The sequence below is a fragment of the Podarcis melisellensis genome, assembly GCF_964234715.1.
Source record: "Podarcis melisellensis genome assembly, chromosome: 10".
Classification (NCBI taxonomy): Eukaryota; Metazoa; Chordata; class Lepidosauria; order Squamata; family Lacertidae; genus Podarcis; species Podarcis melisellensis.
In genome coordinates this window covers 676680-704618 of record NC_138542.1, presented here as the reverse complement: position 1 = coordinate 704618, position 27939 = coordinate 676680, and the positions used below count along the sequence as shown (strand labels likewise).

At 45.5% G+C, this 27939-nt stretch overlaps 1 protein-coding gene across 6 annotated transcripts in view; it reads right to left on the bottom strand.

Moving 5' to 3' along the window:
* ITPR2 (inositol 1,4,5-trisphosphate receptor type 2) overlaps positions 1-27939 on the bottom strand; it is a 313187-nt gene that overhangs the window by 220330 nt on the left and 64918 nt on the right. For all 6 annotated transcript variants that reach the window (XM_081927580.1, XM_081927582.1, XM_081927583.1 and 3 more), the window contains 7 exons: positions 27658-27909; positions 25737-25881; positions 20096-20246; positions 10489-10682; positions 6909-7041; positions 5628-5685; positions 474-639 (listed from right to left, as the gene is read on the bottom strand). In XM_081927580.1, the coding sequence (XP_081783706.1) occupies positions 474-639; positions 5628-5685; positions 6909-7041; positions 10489-10682; positions 20096-20246; positions 25737-25881; positions 27658-27909 (1099 nt within the window). The remainder of the gene's footprint in view (positions 1-473; positions 640-5627; positions 5686-6908; positions 7042-10488; positions 10683-20095; positions 20247-25736; positions 25882-27657; positions 27910-27939) is intronic.

Sequence of the window (27939 nt, the reverse complement as noted above, 5' to 3'; positions counted from 1 at the left end):
GTATCTCTTACTCCTGAATAATCATCTCCCATCTTTTGCTGGAGCAAGTTCATTAGTTTCCCAATTAGGTCCTTTTCCTGCCACAAAACATGCCAACCACTCAGCTGTCACTTAACAGAGAACTGCAGCTAATAAGCATAGCACCATTTTAATGGAAGGTAGAAGGTCATTATGCAGCAACTGTCAAACACCAAAAAAGAATCTTCTTTCCTACTTGTACAAGCTTGGAAGAGGGAAAAACTTTGCACGCTGTATGCCTCTGGTACAGCCCAGTTAAAACACTGCAGTAAGTGGGTCAGGGAGGGTTCTCTCTCCTGAAAAGCAGCATCAGACAAGTCTTCAAGTCTTCCATCAACACAGACACAGGCACGGCATAAATGTTCTGGCTAAATTCTATAGGAGGTAGACTTACTGACATACATCACTAGCAACTGAAAAATATGTAAAGAAATAGCTTTAATTGGTTGCTCTACCTGTTTAAAGGCTTGCAAAACTTCTGCTCGTTGGCTGAAGTGTTTAAACAACAGCTGCAGGGCTCCAGAAAGCAAAGGAGGGTAGTCATGCATAATAAGGTGAATGAGGACTCGCAGGAATGTCCTGCCACCTTCATCATCCAGCTGCACTGCATTTTTTTCTTTTCTGCACAAAAAAACAACAAGTGAAAACATTCGGCCTGGTAAAAAGGATAAAAACCCAGCGCCTTGTTCACTCCTTTCTCTCAACACAGGGAGTTGACATAAGTTGTTGTTGGCATCTGTCTGTCCTGAGAGACAATGGAGTGTGCCTCCAGGGGTGAAATCAAACTGCTGTGTTAGTTAGCAGCACCGAAGTGACCTCTCTTGGGGTGTGTATGGGGGTCATGGGCTACGCAGACAATAAGAGCCTGCTCTCGGCCTTGCTGATGTGGTCCAAAGGAAAACAGAGCAAGATGTTTGGCACTTGCATGGCTGTAGGAGCTCCCAGAAGGAGGTGAACAAGGCACCATTCAACTGTCTTGGGGGCTTCACTTTGGATTTGTGTAGGGCTATGCCACGAGGATGATGTCAGGATGATGTCAGCAGCTCCCAGCTGGTTGCCAGGAAAGTATAAAACCAAGAAAAAGTTTATTACCATGCTTTTTTATTTCAATATTACAGAGAGAGGCTATAGAACCCAGCCTCTTGGATAATGGTGTTGTGCTGAGTTAATCTCCACCGCCCCCACCTCTCCCACCTCCTCATTTGTCACTTCTAAGGGGGCTGCTTCATGCCTTATGTCTTTGAGCTCTTTGCTCTCCTACTTTTAAGGCTTGCCAGGTGCTGGGAGGGGGGAGGGGGGTCTGGAATGCTTTCTAAAGACCATGTCAGTCAGTTGCCGTTCTGGTCCTGCCTCTTCCTCTCCCATTATTTCCCAACTGTTCCCCTCATCTGCCTCTGAGCTGTGACCTCCCTTAAACCACGGTTATACATCTAAACTGTCATCCTCTTCCTCCTCCCTGCAGGATGGGGAGACGGTCTCCACCATTCCTCCTCTGCCCAGTCCCTGAAAGCAGCAGAGGGTTAGGATCAGTTTTCCTTCTTCTTGATGTGCTACCTTCCCAAGTTGACAATTCCCATCCAGCCCTCTGAACTACAGCACGTGCAGAAACTGCCTTCTTGACCATTGGACTCACTATTGGTCTCATCCACTCAGTCCGCCAAAGCCTGTCTTTACATGCAGGGGAAGTCCCTAACTCACCAAGGGTTTGAGACCCCTTAGCTACCCAAAGAACTGTGCAACTGAATCTATGAGCCTGGTACACCAGCCTCCCAAGGCCACATAGCAAGTCATTTTGGGAATGAAGGGGGAATTTCCAAAGCAGGATCAGGAAGAGCCCATGTATTCATAAGCTTAATGTAATGAACACACCATCTCCAAGCGAAGGTTTGCAGCCATCTGCAGAAAGTAGCCAGGAACAGAGAGGCTTGGATTTCACTCAGGCAGAGGAGAGCCGACAGCTGCAGGCTTCGCCTCTTCCTGACCTTGAACCGTAGGCTGATAAGGCAGTAGCTGAGAGCTGGCTGGAATACAGCCAAGCTCACAGGAAGCACAAACAGGAGCGAAAAGCGAGACAGACAGCCTTTCGTCACAGAAAGGGGAGGCAGATGACCCAAGGAGCCCGAGACATAGACGAATAGGATGGCTGATAGACAGGAAACAAAACAAGAGACGTAAGGATCACAGGTTCAATATCTTCTGTCGATGCCAGAAGAACTCTTCAGAAGGGCCAACTTAAGTAATGATGCCAGATGCTTGGCTAGAGCAGTCCGGAGCTAATTGCTTGTTTTTGCAATAAATCCTCCTTTTTAATTACGGACATTTACTGTTTTCTCAAGCCAGGAACCTGGACTCCTAACAGATTGACCCTTCTCAACAATTATTTGCATTAGTCGGCAGATGAAAAAGCTGATAACGGAAAGACAACAACAACTCCCAGCTGCCCTGGGGGGGGGGGGGGACAGAAGGAGGCCAGAACATGCCTGCGGATCCTTATCAGGTATTGTGGCAACATAATCTGGAATTGAAGGCACAGATCAATAGCTCGGAAGGAGTGGTGGGGGAACAGGGCAGACAGTTGACATGAGATGTGGAAGACAGATGTCCAAGAGCCTAGTGCCGCCCTGCCCCCTGTGATTTTCGGGAAAGCCCTCAGAGTACGTGGCCTTCAAAACAGCCTTCCTTTATTTCCTGAGCCTTCGAGGGGCAGAATTTCAAGACGGTAGAGAAAAGGTGGCATTCCTCATTAGCCTCTTAGAGGGAAGAGCTCGGCATTGTGACCCCCCTCATGTTAAGCAATGATGTGGTACTTGCCAACTTGGATGCCTTCGTGAAAACGATGGACAGCATATTTTTAGATCTGATGCGGGAGGCGGCACTCGCCCAGAAGCTCATGAGCCTCAAGCAGGGAAACAGGACAGTTGCAGAGTATTGGTTGGAGTTTCATATGTACGTCCCGCAACTGGGATGGGAGGGGAAATCTCTGGTTGCGTTATATAAGGCGGGGCTGAATGAGCAGATTTTGGGTGAACTGGCTTCGATACCCCCATAGCCTACACTGCAAGCAGTTGGGCAGGCTTCATTACAGCTGGGCTTGAGACTGCAGGAGCGCACCAGGATACGCCGAGGTCAGGCAAGGCCTTTAACCCCCAGTACCTATGTGCCAGTGGAGAATGTGAGCTGCTGGTCCCAAGAGGAGCAGGAAGGGAAGGGAAGGACCCTATGCAACTGGGTGCCACCAGGAGGGTACTTTCCTGGAATTTCACCAACTGAAAGGGAAAAACGTTGGAAGGAGTGGCTCAGCAACACACATGGTGCAACAGTGTGCAGACAGGAAGCTCCAGGGATCCCTGTCAGGGGCGAGCGTGGACCCAAAGCCTGAGCGCATCTAGGACCCCTGGGAGCGCCCCTGTGCTCTTCGTGAAGAAACACGACACCTCAGAGTTGAGGCTCTGCAATGATTACAGACTCCTGAAGTCTGTAATCACTGAAGTCTGACAGTGCCCAACCACTATCCCCTGCCACGCACTGGGGATCTGCTGGAAAGGCTGAGATCAGCAAAGATCTTCACAAAGCTCGACTTGAGGGCAGCTTACAACCTCATACGGGTGATAGTGGGAGATGAGTGGAAGGCCACCTTTTGTACAAGATACAGCAGTTTCGAGTACCTAGTCATGCCGTTTGGATTACAATCCAGAACTGCGATGTTCCAGGTGTTCATCAAACATGTGTTGGGGGGGGTCTGGTAGACTCTACAGTCTTGTGTTATCTAAATCTCTTGATTTACTCAGACACCCTGGAAGAATGCGTAAAACACATGGAAGAAGTGCTGCAGTGGCTCAGAGAAAATTGGTTGTATGCCAAGTTAGAAAAGGGTCAGTTCGACGTGACCAAGGTGGTGTTCTTGAGCTATCGCATCACCCCTGAGGGAGTTCACATGGATCCCACCAAGGTGAAGGCAGTGCTGACGTGGCAGGAACCCAGAACCAAGAAAGACTTGCAACGATTCCTGGGTTTCGTGAATTACTACTGTAAGTTTATATCCGGATACTTGAGACTAATGTCTCCCCTCATGGATTGTTTAAGGGGTAAGAGACTGTTCCGATGGACAAAAGAGGCCCAGAGGGCCTTTGAGAGACACAAGGCCATGTTTGACTCAGAAGAGTACTTAGCACATCCCGACAAAACAAGAGACGTAAGGGTCACAGGTTCAAACTGTCGATGCTGGAAGAACTCTTCAGAGGGGTCGACTTAAGTAATGATGCCAGATGCTTGGCTAAAGCAGTCCAGAGCTAACTACTTGTTTTTGCAACAAATCCTCCTTTTTAATTACGTACATTTACTGTGTTCTCAAGCCTAGACTCCTAACACTTAATATGGTTTTGAATGATATGCTACTGGTGGAAGGAGACAGAAGGAACGAGAGCACAAAGTAGGCTCATGCTAGGGTTGCCATTTTCAAAAAGTGAAAATCTGGACACAAAAGTTGTTTTGTGGAGTGGTGAGCTTTTTTTAGCAAAATCTCAGGGGGGAAATGACATTTTTGAGCTATTTTAAGGAAATTTGCCAAAAAATAAACACTTCTAACAGGAGCCCTAGCTCAGGTTCAGCTGCACAATAAAGCTAATTGTACTTACCACAAGTGGGTAGCAACCTAGGAGCTGTGACCAAGGTTTGTTCTTGGGTTTACAGCTCATGATTTGCCTGGTGCAAGACAAACCATGAGTCACAGCTCAGCCAAACCATAGCTTAGCAGGAGGACTAGAGGAAGAGCAATATGACTACAATCTCCTTTCTAGGAACATGTCTGGCTTAGCATTATGTACGAACCAGTTCAGTGTAACAAGAGATATTGTGTGTGTGTAAACACACACACACGTCACACAACAAAACTAGTTATAAACAATACAAAATAGTAAGACCAACAGCATAAAATCACTTTAAAACCACCATAAACTAGCAAGCGTAAAGAACTTGATGCAAAAATGTAAAAGCACTATAAACTGAAAAACTCTACTCAGTTATGTGTCTGAAAAGCTATGGCTTGATCACTAGATAGCTCTGACAATGAGGTTTATCTTATTATTTATAGGTTGCTTTTCAGAGTATCCTCTTCTAAGCCATCTCACAATATATCAAAAACATTACAGCCATAACAAACAAAACACATAAACCAAACACATAAAATATATAAGTAGCCTGACCAGATTCCATGATGAGAGGTGTTGCATTTCTGGAATACTGAAGCTCACACATTGTTCATTGGGCTCATTTCAACAGCTATTTATTTATTTAGTCAACTTAGAATATCTCAAAGCAGTATAATATAACCAGCAAATAAAAACGTTTTTTAAAAATCAAATATTCAGTCTATGTCTACTAGATAGAAGCTACTGTGATTCAAGGCTGAGTCATTAAAAAGTTTATAAAGCATTCTACAAATTAAAAGTTCTACCACTGAAGTAGCAGTACATCAGCAAGCAGGAGAAAGGGAAAAGAGTAAACTGGAAGTGTTTGTTAGTATTACAAAGCAGGAGGATGATGCGGGGGGGGGGGGAGGCGAAGTTGGCCAAGTATAAAAATGGAAGGAATGGAGCCATTTTAGAGCTTACCTGCCAGCAAACATAGTTTCTGCTTCAGCAGCAATTTCATCTATATTAGGAACAACTCCTATGAAATGAGATTTTGGTAAAGTTAGCAATACAAAAATTACTACACCCCCTTACTTATTTTGTCCTAGGAATGAACGACCAACAGTGACTGGTATGACACAAAAAAAGAAATCAAAGGACACTATTACCACATTATCCAAGGATGACAGCAGCTCACTCACTAGCCTTTTGACCACAGCAACCTATGCTTGGTCACATAACCCACAAATAAAAAGCAATAAATAAAAATAGGGCAACTAAACTTCAAGTTACTGAACAAAACAGAACACCTACGTACGATCCAATTCTTGGAATGCATGTTCAAACAATACTCAACCTCTGGACACAGGGAGCAGGCACTTTCTCCTCCACCAAAAATCATACCTAGAACGTAACAACTAAACTAGAAAATAAAGTCCCTGATCCTGTGATCTGACTTTGCATTACAGAGCCAGAGAGATTTCACCATCAAATAAATGCAGTACCTATTACATTCTCTGAACAATTGGAGAACGTGAGTCAAAGAGCAGGCATGCGAGTCCCCAAACTGATTTGCAATTTTCCAACATGTGCAAGCGAGGCAGCAGTCTGGAGGACAGACACAAGAGACTGGGTCTTTTCAGTCATAGCTTAAGGTTACCAGACGTCCCTGTTTCACGGGGACAGTCCTCGGATTTACAAATCAGTCCCGTGACAAAATCCTGTCATTCCTACTGAAGTTAAAAAGTGTCCCCAGATTCATTGAAAAAAATCTGGTAACCTTATCATAGCTTCCCATCTATGGAATACTTTCCCCAGGGAGGCTTGCTTGGAGCCAACATTGACATTTGTGTGTGTGTCAGTCAAAGATGATTCTCTCCTGCCAGGCATTTGACTATAAATTTTCCACAGGGCTATTGGTTTGGAGGCAAAGTCTAAGGCCGGAATGTGTGTGGAGGAATTTGTGTTACAATCTGACCACCGTCTCATCTATATTAAATTGATTTTCAACATTGCACTGTTAGCTGGATTTATTTTTTTTATAAGTCATTCAAGACTTTTGTTGGAAACAACTCATAAATTGAGTAAGGAAGGTCTGAAGCATTGTCAGAATTATCCAGCCATTATCTCCAAAGTTTCCCCACATTTGAGTTTCTGAACATTTTGCCTAAACTAGTAGGTGAATGCCCACTCATCTTTTATTTCAACACTTATTGAAAGGAATCATCATTATGTTGAATTATTCCGCTTTAATAACAATACCTGATGTGAGAGTTGGTGTGTCAGGGGGAGATGTCACTGAACTATCAACATTTTCACTGCTCTCTCCAAATTCCTTCTTGTAAATTGACAGCATGTACGATATTCTGTAGTCAAGCCGAACGCTAAGAATAAACTACAAAGCAAGAAATTGACACAACACATTTCTGAACCTCTGTGCAAGTTTTCTGAAGCATCTGAAGATGATTTGCTTGTGAAACCAAGGTTATTATTGTTGCCTTAAAAGGTATGTAATAAAATGCAATATTTCAAAAGATCACACGTTTTTTGAAAACTACTGTTAGCAGATCTGTTAATAGAAACTGTCTTCCATAGTGCAAATAAATCAGGCACATGTGTTGAATAGGGGAGCAATTTGATTTTGCTTGCATTTTAATGAGAAACGATACGAATCCAAGGCAGACCTTTTAACATAACAGTAATCCAAGTTTATGCACCAACTACTGGTGCTGAAGAAACTGAAATTGACCAATTCTATGAAGACTTACAACACCTTATAGAAGTGACACCAAAGAAGGATGTTCTTCTCATAGGGGATTGGAATGCTAAAGTAGGGAATCAAGAGATAAAAGGAACAACTGGCAAGTTTGGCCTTGGAGAGCAAAATGAAGCAGGGCAAAGGCTTGTCAAGAGTTCTGTCAAGAGAACCAGCTGGTCATCACAAACACGCTTTTCCAACAACACAAGAGACGACTCTACACGTGGACATCACCAGATGGGCAGCATTGAAATCAGATTGATTATATTCTCTGCAGACAAAGATGGAGAAGCTCTATACAGTCAGCAAAAACAAGACCTGGAGCTGACTGTGGCTCAGATCATCAGCTTCTTATAGCAAAATTCAAGCTTAAACTGAAGAAAGTAGGAAAAACCCCTGGGCCGGTAAGTTACAATCTAAATCAAATCCCTTATGAATAAACAGTGGAAGTGAGGAACAGGTTTAATGATTTAGATTTGCTGGACAGATTGCCTGAAGAACTATGGATGGAGGCTCGTAACATTATACAGGAGGCAGCAATGAAAACCATCCCTATGAAAAGGAAATGCAAGAAAGCAAAGTGGCTGTCCAATGAGGCCTTACAAATAGCGGGGGAGAGAAGGCAAGCAAAATGCAAGGGAGATAGAGAAAGATACAGGAAATTGAATGCAGATTTCCAAAAAATAGCAAGGAGAGACAAGAAGGCCTTCTTAAACGAGCAATGTAAAGAAATAGAGGAAAACAACAGAATGGGAAGAACTAGAGATCTGTTCAAGAAAATTGGATATGAAAGGAACATTTCATACAAAGATTACCATAATAAAGGACAAAACAGAAGCAGAATAGGACAAAACAGAAGCATAATAAAGGACCTAACAGAAGCAGAAGACATCAAGAAGAGGTGGCAAGAATACACAGAGGAATTATACCAGAAAGATATGGATGTCTCGCACACCCCAGGTAGTGTGGTTGCTGACCTTGAGCCAGACATCCTGGAGAGTGAAGTCAAATGGGCCTTAGAAAGCACTGCAAATAACAAGGCCAGTGGAAGTGATGGTATTCCAGCTGAACAATTTAAAATTTTAAAAGATGATGCTGTTAAGGTGCTACACTCAATATGCCAGCAAATTTGGAAAACTCAGCAGTGGCCAGAGGATTGGAGAAGATCAGTCTACATCCCAATCCCAAAGAAGGGCAGTGCTAAAAATGCTCCAACTACCGCACAATTGCACTCATTTCACACGCTAGCAAGGTTATGCTTAAAATTCTACAAGGAAGGCTCAAGCAGTATGTGTACCGAGAACTCCCAGAAGTGCAAGCTGGATTTAGAAGAGGCAGAGGAACCAGAGACCAAATTGCAAACATGCGCTGGATTATGGAGAAAGCTAGAGAGTTCCAGAAAGACATCTATTTCTGCTTCATTGACTATGCAAAAGCCTTTGATTGTGTCAACCACAGCAAACTATGGCAAGCTCTCAAAGAAATGGGAGTGCCTGATCACCTCATCTGTCTCCTAAGAAATCTCTATGTGGGACAAGAAGCTACAGTTAGAACTGGATATGGAACAACTGATTGGTTCAAAATTGGGAAAGGAGTACGACAAGGCTATATTTTGTCTCCCTGCTTATTTAACTTATATGCAGAATTCATCATGTGAAAAGCTGGGCTGGATGAATCCCAAGCCGGAATTAAGATTGCCAGAAGAAATATCAACAACCTCAGATATGCAAATGACACAACCTTGATGGCAGAAAGTGAGGAGGAATTAAAGATCCTTTTAATGAGGGTGAAAGAGGAGAGCGCAAAATATGGTCTGAAGCTCAACATCAAAAAAATGAAGATCATGGCCACTGGGCCCATCATCTCCTGGCAAATAGAAGGGGAAGAAATGGAGGCAGTGAGAGATTTTACTTTCTTGGGCTCCGCTCCATGATCACTGCAGATGGTGACAGCAGCCACGAAATTAAGAGACGCCTGCTTCTTGGGAGGAAAGCAATGTCAAACCTAGACAGCATCTTAAAAAGTAGAGACATCACCTTGCCAACAAAGGTCTGTATAGTAAAAGCTATGGTTTTCCCAGTAGTGATGTATGGAAGTGAGAGCTGGACCATAAAGAAGGCTGGTCGCCGAAGAATTAATGCTTTTGAATTATGGTGCTGGAGGAGACTCTTGAGTCCCTTCAACTGCAAGAAGATCAAACCTATCCATTCTTAAGGAAATCAGCCCTGAGTGCTCACTGGAAGGACAGATAGTGAAGCTGAGGCTCCAATACTTTGGCCACCTCATGAAAAGAGAAGACTCCCTGGAAAAGACCCTGATGTTGGGAAAGATGGAGGGCACAAGGAGAAGGGGACGACAGAGGATGAGATGGTTGGATAGTGTCTTCGAAGCTACCAGCATGAGTTTGACCAAACTGCGGGAGACAGTGAAAGACAGAAGTACCTGGCGTGCTCTGGTCCATGAGGTCACGAAGAGTCTGACACGACTAAACGACTAAACAACAACAAACCTAATTCACACTTCTCGCACCAGAATGTGCACTGAGACACAGCTATCCTTCAAAAGTCGCACTTCTCAAAATTTTGTTGCAGTTCTTCAACCAGTGTGTACAAAAATGCATATTTTAGGGAAATGTGTACAATAAAATGAACTCCTTTGGAAAAATAACAAAAATATAGTGTATAGGGATAAATTGATTGCAAAATGTGCATATTGGTTAAAATTTCATACAAAAATGTGTATATTGGAACTGCAATTAAACTTTTCATGAGGATTTTAAATAAACAAAGAAATCGCAAATTGATGTAGAAATGTACAAATGTGGAAAACAGAATTTAAAATTGGAAAACTGAGAAACTGAGAGAAATTGAAGTTGCCAGATTAGTCTATTACTAGCCATAACTCTAGTGGAAACTAACTAGCTGGTGAGATGGCCTTGTGCTGGAGTCAAAACCCCACATCACAATTCAAAAACTGGAGTCACCATAACCACAAGCCTTCACGCTCATGCCTTGATGTTACAGTACATAATATATATTGTTGGTGCTTTGTTTCATTTTAAAAATTTAAAGTAAAGGTCTTTACCTGTAAAATCTCAATGATTTTTAATTTGGTGTCCATGACAGTGACATCTTCACTCTCTACAATGTTGGCTTGCTTGCTTGGGTGGACACTTGGGGCTACATCAGGTACAGAAAGAGGAAAAATAGAACCTCTGCTGAGGACCATTTGAGTCATCATCTCTCCCACACCATGAATGGTTCTCATAACATTGTTTCCTATGTATATGAAATATGAAAACAGAAAGTTGTCACTCTGATGGGCAATTGCCTCTCTGGCTGAAAAAGAAGATATTAAATTTAAATATATATGTATTAATAAAATAGCCCAATGCTCCAAGCACATCTACATTATCAAATGTTCTTGCAAAGTCTACAAGTTGAGTTAACTGAAGATCTCTTTAGCTTCCTAACCAGACTGTTCCAGTCCTTAGTTCTTCTAGAATATGATGGGTTTATGTTTCAATTCAAAAGATAAGGGGTAAGAATTTGTTGCTGCTACTGTAGGGTCTCAGAAATATGTTCTTATTCTCTCTTTCTCTCTATGTGTGTGTGTGTGTGTATTCATAACTAATGCCATCTTCGCTTCTGTACAATTGTGCTTGCTAAATTAATGCTGTCTTTGTTCTGTTTCCTGCTGAAGAATCTGTCAGGTGTTTCATTCTAAGAAATGTGTCAGCAGTTTATAGCCAATCAAGGGGTAATCTGTCTTTTCTTTAGAAGCTGTTTCTCTGTTAGGGATACTAGTTAATTGCCCCTTATCAGCTCTGGCTGTGGAATGTAACAAAAGGAGGTGTCTGTGTTAAGGAATTACTTTTCCTGTGTCTAGTGCTCAAGGGCTATTAACCAGCCTGGTCTTTATTTACAGCCAAGATGCCCCTGAGGAGGGAGGAGGGTGGAGAAAAGTTTTTAAAACTCTGGACTTCCTTGTGCCGGCATTTTCCAGTTCCTTTGTTGGGCATGCTTGCGCTACCTTTGCTCAACTGATTAAAGGTGTTAATTGGAATATCCCTGTCTCCACCAATAATTGATTCTCTGTGACAAAGACGGTTCAGGGTTTGTAAGCAGACCTATCATATGGTGCCAGAACGTGGAGCTAAGAAGGCATTAATTTCGCCTGTCATATTGCCCTGTTTATGAGCTGTGCCTTCTGACCGACTCTGGTGAGAAACTGGGCACGGTTTTTGAAGTATCGGCACACCTCGGGCACCTCCAAAGGAGACTCCATAACACACACACACACACACACACACACACACACTGGCAGACCTCGAGAAGTCACGGACGAACGCCAAGGAGATCCATTCTGGTTAGGACCTGAGATCGTGCTCTATAAAACAGCTTAAACAAAAAAAATTTCCTTCCAGTAGCACCTTAAAGACCAACTAAGTTAGTTCTTGGTATGAGCTTTCGTGTGCATGCACACTTCTTCAGAAGAAGTGTGCATGCACACGAAAGCTCATACCAAGATACTCCTTGTATGTATCTGAAGAAGTGTGCATGCACACGAAAGTTCATACCAAGAACTAACTTAGTTGGTCTTTAAGGTGCTACTGGAAGGAATTTTTTTTGTTTTGACTATGGCAGACCAACACGGCTACCTATCTGTATATAAAACAGCTTGTTAAGGTATTAATAGGGGTGTCATGTGAATGGTGAAAGAGTGTGAATCTGTGAATGTCTGAAGAGCTGTAACTGTTCTGGAGGAAATTAGGATCTGTAAAACAGCTGGCTTTAAATCGGCAGGGGAAGGAAGGCCGTTCCTGACGTGTGTGTCAAGCTAATAGGGCTGACCCATGAAACCTGCTTTGCCAGTCTGAGGTAGGAAGGTATAATATGGGTTTGGATGATTGTAACGTTGTTTCTGTCAAATTATTATTATTATTTTGCAATATGCCCCACCCCCACTCTCTGCCCATCCATGTGTTCCATTTAGCCAGTAGTCCCCAGAATTCAGACTCTTGAGGAAGAGAAGTCCCCTCCTCCTTCCTGCCCCCCATGACCTGCCCCAACCCAGGGTTTTGCCCTAACCTATTTTCTGAACCCATGCCTCTTAAATCTGCCCCAGCCCTGTCTCAGCCCAGTTCTTCTGGACCCTGTCTCTGTCCCGGCTCTGACCCAATCACCTGCCCCGCACCATGAAATAAACCCCAAACCTCCTGAAGAATCGGAAATGGAATCTGGAGCATCTGTCTCTTCAGAAGCAGACAGCCCTTCGTGCTGAGTTGTCTGTGTGATTTGTTTTGCCTGCTTGGAATGCAGGTCTGCCTAGATCAGCTCAGGATGAGCGATAGGCAGGAGGAAAGCGGGGAGGTTCTTCTCCCGCAGTTTCAGTCTGTGTGCCTATCTGGGAAATGTAAGAGGATATCTATCTTGTTATGTATTATGTATTGAAGTTCTCCCCCTGGCCACCAGGAGTATCTTGTATATAGTTTTCACTCAAGTCCATGTCAATTACTTTAGGCGGGAAACCCTGGGTTGTTGTTGCTACAATGTTGACAGCCGGCTGCCTTTATAGGCCGGTTGAGCTGCTTGCTGTTCAGTTCTGTTCCAGCTTACAAATAAAGAGCTGCTTTGGAGAAATCGCTGCATAATCTGCTATGTCTATCCACTATTTAACACTGGCGACGAGGATGGGATTGATGGACATCAGAGCACAGCCAGATGCGGCCACCCTCTAAGCTGAGCTGAATCACTGAGCTGAAAGACCGAGCGAAATCAGTGAACAGAATCAATTCAGAGCTGATCATTCTGGCTAGAGCACTGTGTTCCATCCATCACCCTCCACGTTGGCATCGCAACCATGGCTTCACTCGTGCTTCTACCGCCGTTTGCCCCAGCCTCTGAATCATGGGACTCCTACCTCGCTCGGTTTGACTGCTACCTCCAAGCCAACGAGCTGACGGAAGTGTCAGAGGAGCGTAAGTGGGGCCTATTCCTCAGTCTCTGAGGGCCCGAGGTGTTCGAGATGGCCCAAGCATTGGTTGTGCCTCTAGCAGTCCAGGCAGAGCAGTGGGACACAATCCAAGAGAAGCTCCGCAACCACTACGCGCCAAAGCCGTCCAAGATTGCTGCCCGCCATGCATTCTACCACCGGAACCAGGCAGAGGGGGAGTCAATTAACAACTACACTGCTGCCCTCCGACAGGCTGCAATGCACTGCGAGTTCCGAGACTTAGACGATGCCCCTGATGGATCGAATCATCTGTGGGGTCCGGGTCTGCAACGACATCTCCTCACCAAGCCAGACCTAACTCTGCAGAAGGCCATTGAGGAGGCCATGGCCTCAGAAGCTGCTGAACTCTCCGCCCAGGAAATCCACAAGGCCAGTAGCCCGCGTCTTGCTAAGAAGCCAGTCTCTGTGCATCACGAAGAGGCCAGCAGTGATGAGGCATCCTCCGGTGAAGACGATGACGTGCACCAGACAAAGTGGGAGTGCAGGAAGTTCAAACAGAAGTCCACGGGCCAGTCATAATGTGCCCGCAACTATTCCCATGCCAAGTGTCGGTTCAGAGACGCCATCTGTCGGCGATGATCCAGGAGGGGCCACATCACTAAGGTCTGTCGATAGGCTCCGTCTAACACCCCCCCTCGCCATCTCGCAAGTCCAATTTTCCCCCTGGTCCACCAAGGGAAGCTGCTTCGCCCTCACCAACTGCCACTGCCCATCCAAAACATGATTGGCCAAACCAACACGCCTACGCGTTGCAAGCTACATGCCACCGTGCTCATCGAAGGAGCTCCATGTGACATGGAGATCTGCCTTGTCCGTCATATCCTGGAGCACCATCAAAAGACTCATGCCCAAGCTGTCCAAGAGGCAACTCGACCCAAACCGCATACATTTGAGAGACTACCAGGGAAACGACATCCCCGAGGTAGGTGTTGGCCAGTTCTGGGTCGCTTTCAAGAATTTTTCAGGCCTGCTCCGAATGGTGATGGTCGAAGGCCTGTGGCCTAGCCTCCTAGGGCTAGACTGGTTTGATGCCCTCGGCCTGGAAGTCACCGGCATCAACTGCATCTCTGACGCAGAGGTTGATGGCCTAATCAAAGACTTTGTTGAGGTTTTCGATGGCACTTTGGGCCAATATACAGGTACGCCCATCTCCTTCAGCCTAGATCCACAAGTCACCCCCATCAAGCTAAAGCCACGCCGGGTCCCATTTGCTCTCAAGGCTAAGGTGGACGAACAACTTGACAAGCTGATCGCCCAAGGAGTTTTGGAGCCAGTTGACCACACCAAGTGGGAAACCCCCATCGTCATGCCTGTCAAGCAGGACGGGTCAGTAAGAATCTGCGCCGACTACAAGTGCACCATCAACAAGGCACTTCAGCAGCACACTTACCCGGTTTCTCGTTGTTCACCACCTGCTGCATTCCCTGGGTCCTCACCCAGGGTCTTCAATAACTGGACCTTGCCCAAGCCTATCAACAACTGCCTGTCGACAATGCCACTGCTGAAGCCCAGACGATCGTCACCCACCAAGGGGCGTTCCAGTGCCTCAGTTTGCAGTTCAGGATGAATGTGGCTCCTGGCATCTTTCAAAGCCTCATGGACCGTCTCCTGCAGGGGCTTCCAGGCGTGGTGCCATATTTTGATGACGTCTTGGTATCCGCAGACTCAAATCAGCAGCTGTTTGAGCGCATCCGTGCTGTGCTGACCAGGTTCCAGGAGGCCGGGCTCAAGGTGAAAAAAGAAAAGTGCCAGATCGCCGTTCTGCAGGTAGGGTTCCTGGGCTACCTTATCGACTCCTCCGGTCGGCATCCAAGATCCGAGCCATTCAGCAGGCCCCGATTCCAAAAAGCAAGGAGTTGCAGGTGTTCCTGGGGCTGCTGAACTTCTACAACATGTTCCTGCCCCACAAAGCAACACTAGCCGAGCCTCTACACTGCCTCCTCAGCACAAAGGTACCGTGGTCCTGGGGTCATCGGGAAACGGCAGCCTTCAACGCAGTCAAAGCCCTCCTCTCATCGGACAGTGTGCTGGTACCAGGCCTGTGAAGCCAGGCCTGTGACGCCTTGCCCTTTGGCATCGGCGCCATCCTCAGTCACGGTTTCCAGACAGAAGAGAAGCACCACTTGCCTACTTCTCCCAGTCGCTGTCTCCGGCCGAAGAGAATTACAGCCAGCTCAACAAGGAGGCACTGGCACTTGTGGCTGGAGTAAAGAGGTTCCACGAATACCTCTATGGGAGAACCTTTGACCTCACTACTGACCACAAGCCACTCCTGGGCCTCCTTGCCAGTGATCAACCAACTCCACTGGTCCTCTCACCACGTATGCTGCGATGGACTGTCTTTCTGGCAGTGTACAGCTACCAGCTCGTCCATCACCCTGGAAAATCGATGGGCCATGCCCACGCTCTCAGTCGTTGCCCTCTTCCAGCACTTGTGGAAGACCCAGCTCCTGCTTCATCGCTCCTCCTAATTGAGGACCACCCAGCAGCGCCAGTATCGGCCGCCGATGTAGCCTCCACATCTGCCCAGGACCGCACCATCAAACGTGTACTCAACTGGGTATGGGGGGGTGGCTGGAAGGGTCTTTCACACCAGAGTTCCAGCTGTTTGCAACCAGACAGCACAAGCTCTCGGCTCATCGCGGCTACCTACTGTGGGGAGACCAAGCCGTGGTTCCCCAAAGACTCCGCCAACGCATCCTTGAGGCTCTGCACATCGGCTACGCGGGAACCGTCAAAATGAAGGCATTGGCTCGGTGTTACGTCTGGTGCCCTTGTATGGACGATGCCATCACTTCGTGAGTTGCCTCCTGTCAAGCATGCCAAGAGTCGAGACCTGCACCGCCAGCAGCTAAGGGTAATACCTGGGAGATACCCAAGGCAGCCTGGTCGAGTGTGCACATCGATCTTGCCAGACCCTTTCATGGCCGGACCTTTATGGTAGTGGTGGACGCCTATTCTAAATGGCTGGAGGTGGCCCTGATGCCCTCCACCACTACCGAGGCCCTCATCCGGGTGCTGCGGGGCCTGTTTGCAACTCATGGGTGTCCTGATGTCCTCGTCTCGGACAACGGACCACAGTTCACGTCGGGCACCTTTGAAAAATACCTCTTGGGGCTGGGCATCCGCCATGCCCTAATGGCACCATTTCACCCAGCCAGCAACGGGCAGGCAGAAAAAATAGTGCGATCAGCAAAAGAGACACTGGAGCCCCTGGAACAGAGGGACTGGCACAAGCGGGTCACTGAATACTTGCTTGTGCAGCACATCACCCCTCATGCAGCCACAGGGCAGAGCCCGGCCGAACTGCTTATGGGCCACCGCCTCAGGTCACCGCTTGACTGGCTGCACCAAACTTTGGTGAGGCCGAGCCCCCGGGCTGTACTAACGCCCCACGGTCCTTTATTCTGGGGGATCAGGTTTTTGCCTGGAACTTTGTGGTAGTGGGAGTCACAGGGCCCCATTCATACCAGGTGGCACTCGAGAACGGACACTTGTGGTGCCGGCACATAGACCAGCTAATGTGCAGGATTGGGGATTTGGACACTACCACTGTGCCCCCAACTGTGGCCCCAGCTCCAGAGCAGTTGTTAATGGAAGGCGAGGCTCCACCTACATCTTCCTCACAAACTGAGGGCATGGAGGCGAACCAAGCCATTTTGTTGGGTCTGCCTGGCTCTCCAGAGACTCATACCACCGCCGTGCCTGACCGTCCACTGAGTCCGCTCGCGGTGGTTTGTTCGACAACAGCAGAGCCAGGGAACTCAGGCTCAATGCCACATAGGCCGCACCACAGTCGCCGCCAGAAACGGAAGGCCACCAGGACTCTGGTACTGGCCCTTGGCAATCCAGCAGGGTTTCCAAGTGCCCAGCACATTTAAAACACTATGTTCACTGGACAAACTGCACATCTAAAGCTGTATGGTGAATAGGGTCAATTAATATGCTTATGTGTTTTACTGAAATCAATACGGGTACAGTGGTGCCCCGCAAGACGAATGCCTCGCAAGACGAAAAACTCGCAAGACGAAAAAACTTGCGGAATGAATTAATTTCGTCTTGCGAGGCACCACTGTATTGCTGTATGTAATGGAACCACTATGATTGTAACTAATGCCTTATCTCGGTTTAAGATGGGTGTTATGTATTGACGTTCTCACCCTGGCCCCCAGGGGAATCGTGGATATAGTTTTCACTCAGGTCCACGTCAGTTACTTTAGGTGGGAAACCCTGGGTTGTTGTTGCTACAATGTTGACAGCCGGCTGCCTATAAAAGCAGGCCGGCTGAGCTATTTGCTGTTCAGTTCTGTTCCAACTTACAAATAAAGAGCTGCTTTGGAGAAATCGTTGCATCGTCTGCTATGTCTACCCAGTATTTAACATATCTCATCCCCAGAAACTGGTGTGGATTGGCAGGTAATAGCCAATTTCAGCTTCCAGGGGTGTCTGGACTTTGTCCAAGTTTTGGCTCAAAGGGTTTTTCATGCCATGGTAAAAGAGCTGGCTTTCTAATAGAAGGGTTATTAATGGAGCAGGTGTTTAAATTTGGGAGGTTCATTGTCTATGGGAAGATGGGATTTCTTTTTGGTTCATTCTAGATAAGTTCTTTCAGAGGACCATGGCTAAGTGAGCTATCTACAGATTTTGCTTGTCTGAGGTTTTATTCCCACTGCTTGGGAAGTGTTGCCTTAAAGCTGAATCAGCTTTAAAGGATGTGTCAGCAATTGATAATGTTTAATAAATGCCATCCCTGTGCTGGATGTTCCTATTGCCCAACTTCCAGAACATGCACTCAGAAAACTGGGTCTTACCAATAGGATGCCTGGTGCAAGCTAATGACTTCCTAAAAATCACTGCAACCCACCCACCCACATGACCTGGGTTGCTGTGCAGAAGAGAACCCTGGTGGACAAGCAGCGGCAAGAACAGGCCCATCTGCTTCATCCAACTGAGTCTCTGTTACACATGCCAGGTCAAGTCCTCCATCCCCAATAATGGATGGCAGTGGTCTTGTGAATCATTGACCTGGCATTGCACAGCATCACCTTCAGGTCATGTGGGTCTCCCTTGTTGATTCCAGTATCCATCCGGTCAAGACCAGACACGGAGACAGCGATAGTCTTCAAACAATGACTAAACCTGCCCCCTTGGTAATGTTTGGTCGTAGCGTAACTCCTCCTCCTACCCGTGATCACTGAGATTGGGGGTCCCAGTGCATCCCCCCCCCCCACAGAACCTGCCCCAGCCATTCTGTTGGCTGGGGCCTACTCCAACTAAACATTTGGAAAAACTTTCTGACTCTAAGAGCTACTCAGCAGTGGAACAGACTCCCACAAGAGGTGGTGGACTCTCCTTCCTTGGAGGTTTTGAAGCAGAGGCTGGATGGCCATCTGTCATGGATGCTTTAGCTGAGATTCCTGCATTGCAGGAGGTTGGACTAGATGACCTTTGGGTCTCTTCCAACTCTGATTTTCCCATTAAAATCCTGTCATTTTATCCACCATTCCTTCTCAAATTTACGCTATTATTATTCAACACAAGTGGGAACCGAAACCAAGTATTGCAGTGTGGAGTGTTCCTGTTCAGTATTCCAACCAGCCACATCATCCCTTTCCAATCCTTGTCCCTATTCCTGTTTTTCCATTCCTCCACTCCAAACAAAATTATGCACTCTGTGACCACGGAACATGCTGAGTTTCTATCAGGCTGTTTTCGGCTTGGGACTTATTTCTTTAGGTTCCTTCTCCTTGAAACTTTTCTATACCTATTCAAATGCACTGGCAAGAGCACTGAAGTATTTGTGTTGTGCTGACCTTGCCACTGCCTCACCCCATCCCCTCTACCTTCCAGGAAGTGGCAGCAGTGTGACCAGGTGAGCAACCGTGTCCCATCACACCATCCACTACTGCTAAATAATCTTACAGGTATCAAGATTTTGACAATGCTTCTGTTCCCCCTCAGTGAAAGTAAAATAACCGGTCAGTCAGTCATGAATATATCTTCCTTTTATCTCTCTTATTTAGTAGTCATCTGCTGAGAGATTTTATCCATAATTAATATTATTTTCAACAGATCCTAAACTATAGTTAAAGGATGTTCATCTAAGGTGCATCTTACTAAGTTTAAAATTAATAGATGTGTCATTATTTGCATGACCCAAAGTATCTAACTTTAAGGTTAAAATATTTCAAAACAAGAAGACATACTGCCAATTTTTATTTGGTGTATTTATTTCCTTTAATTTAGACAATTTATAAGCTGTCCTTCAGTAGCAGGGTTCTCAGAATGGCATACAATTTGCCGTATTTTTTGCTCTATAAGACTCTCTTTTTCCCTCCTAAAAAGTAAGGGGAAATGTGTGGGCGTCTTATGGAGCGAATGCAGGCTGCGCAGCTATCCCAGAAGCCAGTACAGCAAGAGGGATTGCTGCTTTCACTGTGCAGAGATTCAGAATATTTTTTTTTTGTTTTCCTCCTCCAAAAACTAGGTGCATCTTGTGGTCTGGTGCATCTTATAGAGCGAAAAATACGGTATTTTATGGGAAACACACCTCAAGGTAAAGAGAAAGCCATTGGGGAAAATAAAGAGCAGGAACTTTAATGAATGCAAGGTATTACTAGGTAATGTATTATGTGTTGCAAATAATTTTCTACTACCACCCCACACACACACTCACCTCCATCTTGAAATTTGCTTAATCTTTCAAAGTATGATGACATAGGCATTTGTACAATATCAAGGATAGCCAGTAATGTTCTAGTCAGTCTGAGTAGCTCACTGAAGCTATAAAAACCAAAGTATATAAGATTGCGAGCCAGGTGCACCACCTAAAGAAAAGGAAGAGGGGGGGGGGGAGGTCAGGAATATCAACAGAAAGAAAGAGGTCCCAACATTTAACTAGTGATGAATGGACCCACGTGGCTGCCCTCCAGATCTAATCTAAATTTTGTGGTTATCTTCTGGAGATTAACAGAAATCAATCCAAATTATGGATTTGACCCAGAACAGCGTAGAGCCCTATCTCCTACTATGAACTGTTGACATAGCTGTACACCAGCCAATGGCTTTCAGTTTCCTCTCCTTACTGAGGAAAAAGAAGGTGGTGAGGAGACTTCCCACGAATACCCTGGCAAATAAATACCCATCAATTTCAATGTCTAAAAGTCAGTGTCTGCAGGGTATTCTGAAACCCTTCACCACCATGACCTTCTTCACTTATAAGTTGCAGACAAGGGCTCCCAGCAGTGTTACAGCAGAGACAAATTACAGATCCATTTCTGATGAGGCTAGATGTTATCCAAAACAGACCAGGTTTGATACCATCAAATAAAATAAAAAATGCAGATCTGAAATTTGTTTCCTACACTAAATTATATGATGGTAGAATCAGTCTATGAAAGGGCAGTAGGAGTAGGCAGGATTCCTAGTCCCTGCCTGTCACCATGCTGGAGCAGGCTTCTCCTACCCTTCCTTCTTCAAAGATACCACCCCAAACCCTACCAAAGTTTTCATAACCTCCAAAAGGCACTTGCAGAAGATTCTATCAGCTGATATGGGTTTAAACAAGAACCAGAAAAATAAAAATATGTTGCTTTCTCAGCACTTACATTTTGTCACACACATACAAACATACTTCTGCAGGATGGAGCTGAAAAAAATTGATGTGGCCACTCGGCAGGTCAGTCACTTATATTGTTGTTTTTAATCTAAACTGCATTTGGATGTGATTAAAGCTGACATGCCGCAATCATTAGGAATTATGTGAATTCAACAATATTTGCATAGATTTGCTATTTGGTATAATTTATTCTATTTCTTCCAGTTATGTGGAGAGGTATGAAGCTATGCAGGACACTAGAGCCCTGCCCCTATAAACAATGGAAATTTAATTTTTATTTATAAAAACATTTATGTCCAACTGTATAAAAAATATCACAGTGGTTAATAAAATTGTTAAGTTAAAAACAAGTTTAAAGTAAGGAAGTTAAAAACAAATATCAATAGATCATTGTGGGGGTGTTATCTGGGTTGGGGACTGGGGAGCAGGACACCTGGACCTGCAAAAAGGCACCCACTGAATCTCTACTGGCAGAGCGTTTAGGAGAAAGGCTTGATCTCTCTTTGTTGCCAAATTAGCCTCACAAATTTATGGAACAATAAAAAATGCTCTTGCAGATTATTTCAGTGGTCAAGCTGAAATATAAGGGTTCAGGTGATCTCTGAGGTATCCTGGACTCAAGTTGTTCAGGGCTTTGTAAACAATACAAGAACCTTGAACCTGGCTCAGGGGCAAATGGTTAGCCAGTGCAGTTTTTTTAACAATGGTGTCACACGTTCTTTATCAGAAGCTCCCAACAACTTGGCTGTAGCGGTCTGCACCAGCTGGAGCTACTGAACCAAACCCAAGAGCAGCTCCACATAGAGCACATTACAGTAATCTAGCCCTGAGGTTACCAACACATGGACCATGGTGGTCACACTATCCCTGTCCAGGAACAGCTGTAGCTGGTGAACCAGATGAAACTGGTAAAAGGCACTCCTTGCCACAGAGGGCACTTGGGCAAAGTGACAAAGATAGGAATACCCCAAAACTACACACTTGCTCCTTCAGAGGGAGTGCAACCACATCCAAAACAGGTAACTTGCCAATTTTCCAAACATGGGAACCACCCACCGAAAGAGCCTCTGTCTTCCCAGGATTCAAACACAGTTTTATTGCCCCTCATCCAGTCCACCACTGCATCCAGTCCAGAGCTTTCCTGATTCAGCTTTCTCCTGAATCAGATGTTATGGAGAAGCAGAGCTCAGGACAGCAACACCTCAAGGACCGTCTCCCCATATAAATCTTCCCAGACTCTCTGTTCATCATCTGAGGCCCTTATTTGTGTGACTGCTCCAACATGACGTCTGGAGGGTGGCAACACAAGAACGGGGCTTTCCTGCAGTGGCTCACCTTTTTGGAATGCTCTCCCCAGGGAGGTTCGCTTGGCACCTTCATTATACATTTTAGGTGCCAGGCAAAAACATTCCTTCTCAACCAGGCCTTTTGTGATGGCCTGGGATTCGGACTCGGAGGCTGAACCTGAGGAATCCCAGCCTTCACAGGATTCCCCGCCTTTAGAACCAGCTGAGCCGGGGCTGGGGCTTGAGCCTGAAGGGTCCTCACCTGTGCTGGATCCTCAGGTGCAGGCACCAGCTGAGTCTGCTCTGGCTCCTGAGGTGATGGAGGACCCATTGCCTGCAGGTGCTCCACTCTCAGCCCCATCAGGGGAGGCTGAGGTTGCCTCTGGGTCTGGTAACCCTCCAGCCTCTCCTGAGCTGCAGAGGCTCAGGGCAGAGAGGCAGAGGGAACTAAGTTCCCGCAGGAGGAGTGCTCGCCTCCAGGCCAGGAGAGGCGAGTCACCTGTGGACTGGGGCTGCCCTATGCCTCGGGCAGATAAAAGCCAGCCAGCTCCAGTCCCAAGTTGTGGGAGCAATGTTGTTGGTAGCCAGTTCCTGCCTGCACCTCTCCTGCCGGATCTCCTGACCTCACCCGACTCCCTGCCTTGGACATAGCTTCAGCTTTGACGGACGGCCTCAATACTGCACCCTCGATCTCAGACTGGCCTCGGACCACGCCTCACAGAAACCCACGGGACCAGCACACCTTTGGCTGATTAATATACTATAGCCTTTTAACTGTGTCTGTGGGAAGGGGGGCTACTGTTTTGTTGTCCTTGTTTTAATTAATTACTTGTGTTTTTATCTTGTATTTTATTATGTAATAAAATGAGATATTGCTTTGAAGGGTGGTATATAACTTTAATAATCAATCAATAAATAAGCATACAGGTGACACCTCATTCCCAAACTACTAATGATCACACACAACATATTTATACAGTTATTAAATAACACTGGGGAGAGAATAGTGCCCTGGAGAACCCAATAGCACAAATGTCAACAGGCCGAGAAACACTCACTCAGTGATACTTTCTGGACACAACCTTGATGATACAAATAGAACCACTGTAATACAGTGCCTCTGATGCCTATATCACTAAGTCGGTCCAGAAGGATACCATGGTCAATGATATCAACAGCCACTGAGTGAACAAGCAGAAGTAACAGGGGCGCACTCACTCTGTCCCTCTCATGATGAAGATCATTCATCAGGGCAACCAAGGCCAATTCAGTTCCAAAACCAGGTTTGACTCAGATTGTAGTGGATCTAAAATAATCAGTCTCTTCCAGGAATAACCTTCTTCACCACCTTTACCAAGAAAGGGGATCTATAGTTGTTACACTTTGTTGCGTCTAGGATGGACTTTTTGAGAAGTGGACACACCACTGCCTCTTTAAGTGCAGCAGACATCACCCCAACGCACAAGGAGGTGTTTACCACACCCATGACCCATTCAGTCTCCCCACCCCAGCAGGTTTAATAAGCCAGGATGAACAAGGATCTAATGAGCATAAGTGCAAGTATCCTGTCCACATCCTCAGGCCACCTCAGCTGGTACTGTCATAATTAGGGTTGCCACCTTTGGTTGGGCAAAATACAAGACAGGTCATGCAAAATAAATGTCAGGACTGGCCGTGGTCCTCTTCCGATCACCACGCAAACGCTTCCTGTTCTTTTATAACTTTTTATGGTGTATTAACAAACAAACTTTTAAACTATCCTTATCTTTAACTATTCTTCCTCAGAGTCACTTATTTCAGATACCTTCTGAGCTCTGCTTCTCCGTGACCAGCCACCCTCAAAATGGCGAACGCGCCCTTCCCTTCGCTTTCCCACTCTTTTTTCTAACCTCCTGGCTAGAGCTGGCTTGTATCTCCCCTCCTCCCAATCTGAGCAAGAACTGAACCCTTGCCTTTCCTGGGATCATCCTGTCCCCCCCTGTTGTTCCTCTTGCTCTCTTCTATTAGATTCACTGCTCTCCTTCCCCCCTTGGAGAAAGCTTTCTCCCTCTGGGAAACTGGAAACTTCTAACTCTAACTCTTCCCTGACAATAAAGGACAAATTGGGGGGATTGGGGGTTAAAAATTACTTTACCTGATGCAGAAATGCCTTCAAAGCAATCCATTACAATGATCAAATGAAAGCTATCAGTAACTACAAACATTCCAACGATACTGAAAGGAAATCCTCCCCACCCGCTGAATTTCTGCCTATCAGAAGTAAGATAAATGTAGAAACCCAGCTAAAAAAGAAAAAAATAAGGAAGTGGAGAAAAGATAGCAACAAATTCTTAGCTTTGAAGTGGCTGAGGTTGCTGCTCCAGGAAATGTTTCACCGGACCTCTTAGGCAGTGTTTCTTGGGTCTCTAGCTGTCTTTGGATTACACTTCCCATCCTCCCTAGCTACTAAGATCAGTGGTCAGGGATGATGGGAATTGTAGTCTGAAAACAGCTAGAGACCCAAGTTTGGGAAACATTGTCTTAGAGCCCTTGGAAATCCAACCCAACCCAACCCAGAAGAGCCTGCTGACTGGCAAGCTCTACTGGCCAGATTGGAGTGTCAATCAGCCACCTTGGGAGGGCAGGCTAAACCTCCAATTGTCTAGCAAGCTGGCCTGTGTGAGACAAGCAAGTTAGGATGAGTGCACAAAGGAGGAAACATTAATGCCAGTTTTATTTTTTCATAACTGGTGGCAACCCTAGTCACAATAGCAGCAACTTTATTCTCAGAGTGTTTAGCCAGTGACAGCTAGTTACCATGTGCTCCAGAGATCTGCCCCTTCATCAAGATTAACCATCCTACAGCCACACAGAACAGCTCTGCTGGACAGCTCCCTAAGGACGCAATGGAGGCAGTAAAGTAGGATCTCTTTGCTGCCCTCACCGCCACATGATAGGCCCAATTATGAGCCCAAGCATGTGCTCGGTTGACTCCTAAGCACGTTTTACGCCACTTATGCACCAACCCTCTCCCAGGCCACCTCACTGACTGCACCTCTTAGGTGTACCAAGCAGCAAAATGGACCCCAAAGTGCTGGAGCGATCATATCAATGGCTCTGCAAGTCTCACCATTCCATAGTGAAACTAGGGCCTTAACAGGATCGACTGTTCTATCCATTAAAATCGTACTGAACCCACCCTCTGGCTTCAGAAATTTCAACAAACATTGCCTACAGGTTGTTAGGTATTCTTAATAACCTTCCCCACACCATACTTGGTTTGGTAAATTCAGCAAGACCTCAAGTGGGAGGTGCAATGGTGAGGTAGGAGGCAGAGAATGATGGTAAATCAGCTGATATTCTGCCACTGCTCCCCATTGCTCTTTTTTAAATTTGAAAAGCACTCAGTACTGGCAAGTATAACAGAAAAATACCTCAAAAGTTAGCTTGTTCTTCTGTTTGTCTCCAAAAGGAAAGGGTTGGTTCACAACTTCTTTCAAGTACTCCTCTACAAATTCCATTGTCAAAGCAAATTTCCTCTTCATGTCATTTCGTGAGGAATCTGTGAAAGAGTCATACCTACAAAGCAAGACCATGAGCAAAAGCTAAATAAGTGGGAAACAGCAGGAGGGAGTAAAGGTTTAATAAATAATTTTTGGTGCCTCACAAGCACAAATGTTTGATAGGCTGTTGACATCTCCCAAGAGCTTGTCACAAATCCCCAAGAAAGTTAAAGAGGAGTTGGCATCATGAGAATCAGCGTAGACCTCACCATTAATTATTACTATTTGTAAGTTTTATACTGCTTTTAATTACTAATTAATTTGTTTTTATTGTAAGACATCCAGAGTCTATATTAAAAGGTGGGATAAATAATAAATAAAACAAAATTAAGCTGGACTGTACATTCTGTTAAGCGGCTGATGATATACTCTAGAAATCTACTCCACAAACTCAAAGGTCCATCCTGAAGATATATAAATATGCAAGGCTCCTCCAAAACAACAACAGAAACCTCTACCTCAAAATAAGGACCCTTCCATGAGCACAACTCTCCCTCTATGAATGGAAGCTCTTTTGATTCACATATAGAATCCAAGCTTATATCTACACAGCAGGAACCTGTAGCCTATTCTGGACACCAACGTAATGCATGCATTTATAAACATGCATTAGTCATGCCCATTTGTTGCCGTTTTATGTGCACACACAGCGTGGAACCCCAGGCAGCAACTCACAGCAGAGCATTAGTGATTACATGCAAAACTTGGAGCTTGTCAGCAACGGTACTCTAAGGCACATGAATTCTAATATGAAGCAGTTGCAATGCATAAGGCTATGCCAAATAGCTTCTTCCTAGGGTTAACTATACCCCACAAAAGGGTGGTATTGGTAATTTTTTGAGTGGCAGATGAATTTAAAGAGCTTTCTCCGTGATGAGGTAGTCACTAGATGATTATGATGGTGATCTTCTTCTTCTTCTTCTTCTTCTTCTTCTTCTTCTTCTTCTTCTTCTTCTTCTCCTCCTCCTCCTCCTCCTTCTCCTTCTCCTTCCCTTGTTATGGATCTTCATGGTACAAAAGTCAATACTAAAATATTATACTGTGTTACCCACCCAGGACAGAAACCTTTTCACTTTCATGCTGCATGAAAATTCTCGGGTTTTTATTCTCAGAGATGATAAGAAATATTGTATACTGCCTTAAGTTCCAGTCTGGGAAAACAGCAGGATATGAAGCAAATAACTAAAATAATAATTGCTTCATAAGAACGTAAGAAGAACCCTGCTGCATCAGAACCAGAATCCATTTAGACCCAGGATCCATTAAAATAATTTAAACCAGAGTAGCCTGCCAAGGTGCTTCTGTGTGCTGCAGAAGTATCTCACCCAGTGAGGCAGAGTTGCAAGATTAGCTTCCTGCCAAGATGGGGAGGGGCATGTTCGGGTGCACCAGTGGAGCTAATCCACTGCTCTAGACAATGCACTTGTACCATGCCAAGCTCCCTACCACCTTGTTCCTCTCCCTTCCAGTAAGAGGCACTTCCAGGAAGCTAGCATTATAGCCCCACCCCACAGAAGCAAGCCACTTCTGGTATGCTCAGAAGCAGGCAATGGCCTTGTCTTATTTGTCTTCAGAAGACTGTATACTGCCTCTGAACATGGAGGTCCCATTTAGCTATCAAACCAAGAAGCCTATCCTACATGAATGTGTCAAATCATCTTCTCTTAAAACCAACTAGGACTGTGTTCCTTATGCCATCTATGATGATGATGCTGATGATGATGATGACTACAGATGAATCTGCCATCAATCAGTGAATGTTCCATTTTGTTTGTTTCAACAGAGAACTCACTCGTAAATAGTGATCTTGGTAGGGATTTCAGTCCATAGCCTGGCATACTTCACAGGCACCACTATCTCCTGAGGATCTCTATCCACATGCATATGCAGCATGAGACGGCAGAAGGAGGCTCGCAGGTCATAAGGCAGGCTCTCATCTGACATGCAGCGCAGGATCAGATCCACTGACAGCTGTGTGGAAATCTGGTTTATAGCCAAATACTGGCGATCCAGACACATTCTTGCAAAGAGGTTCAACTGGTACCTTAGAAAAGATAATAAAATAATGTCATTT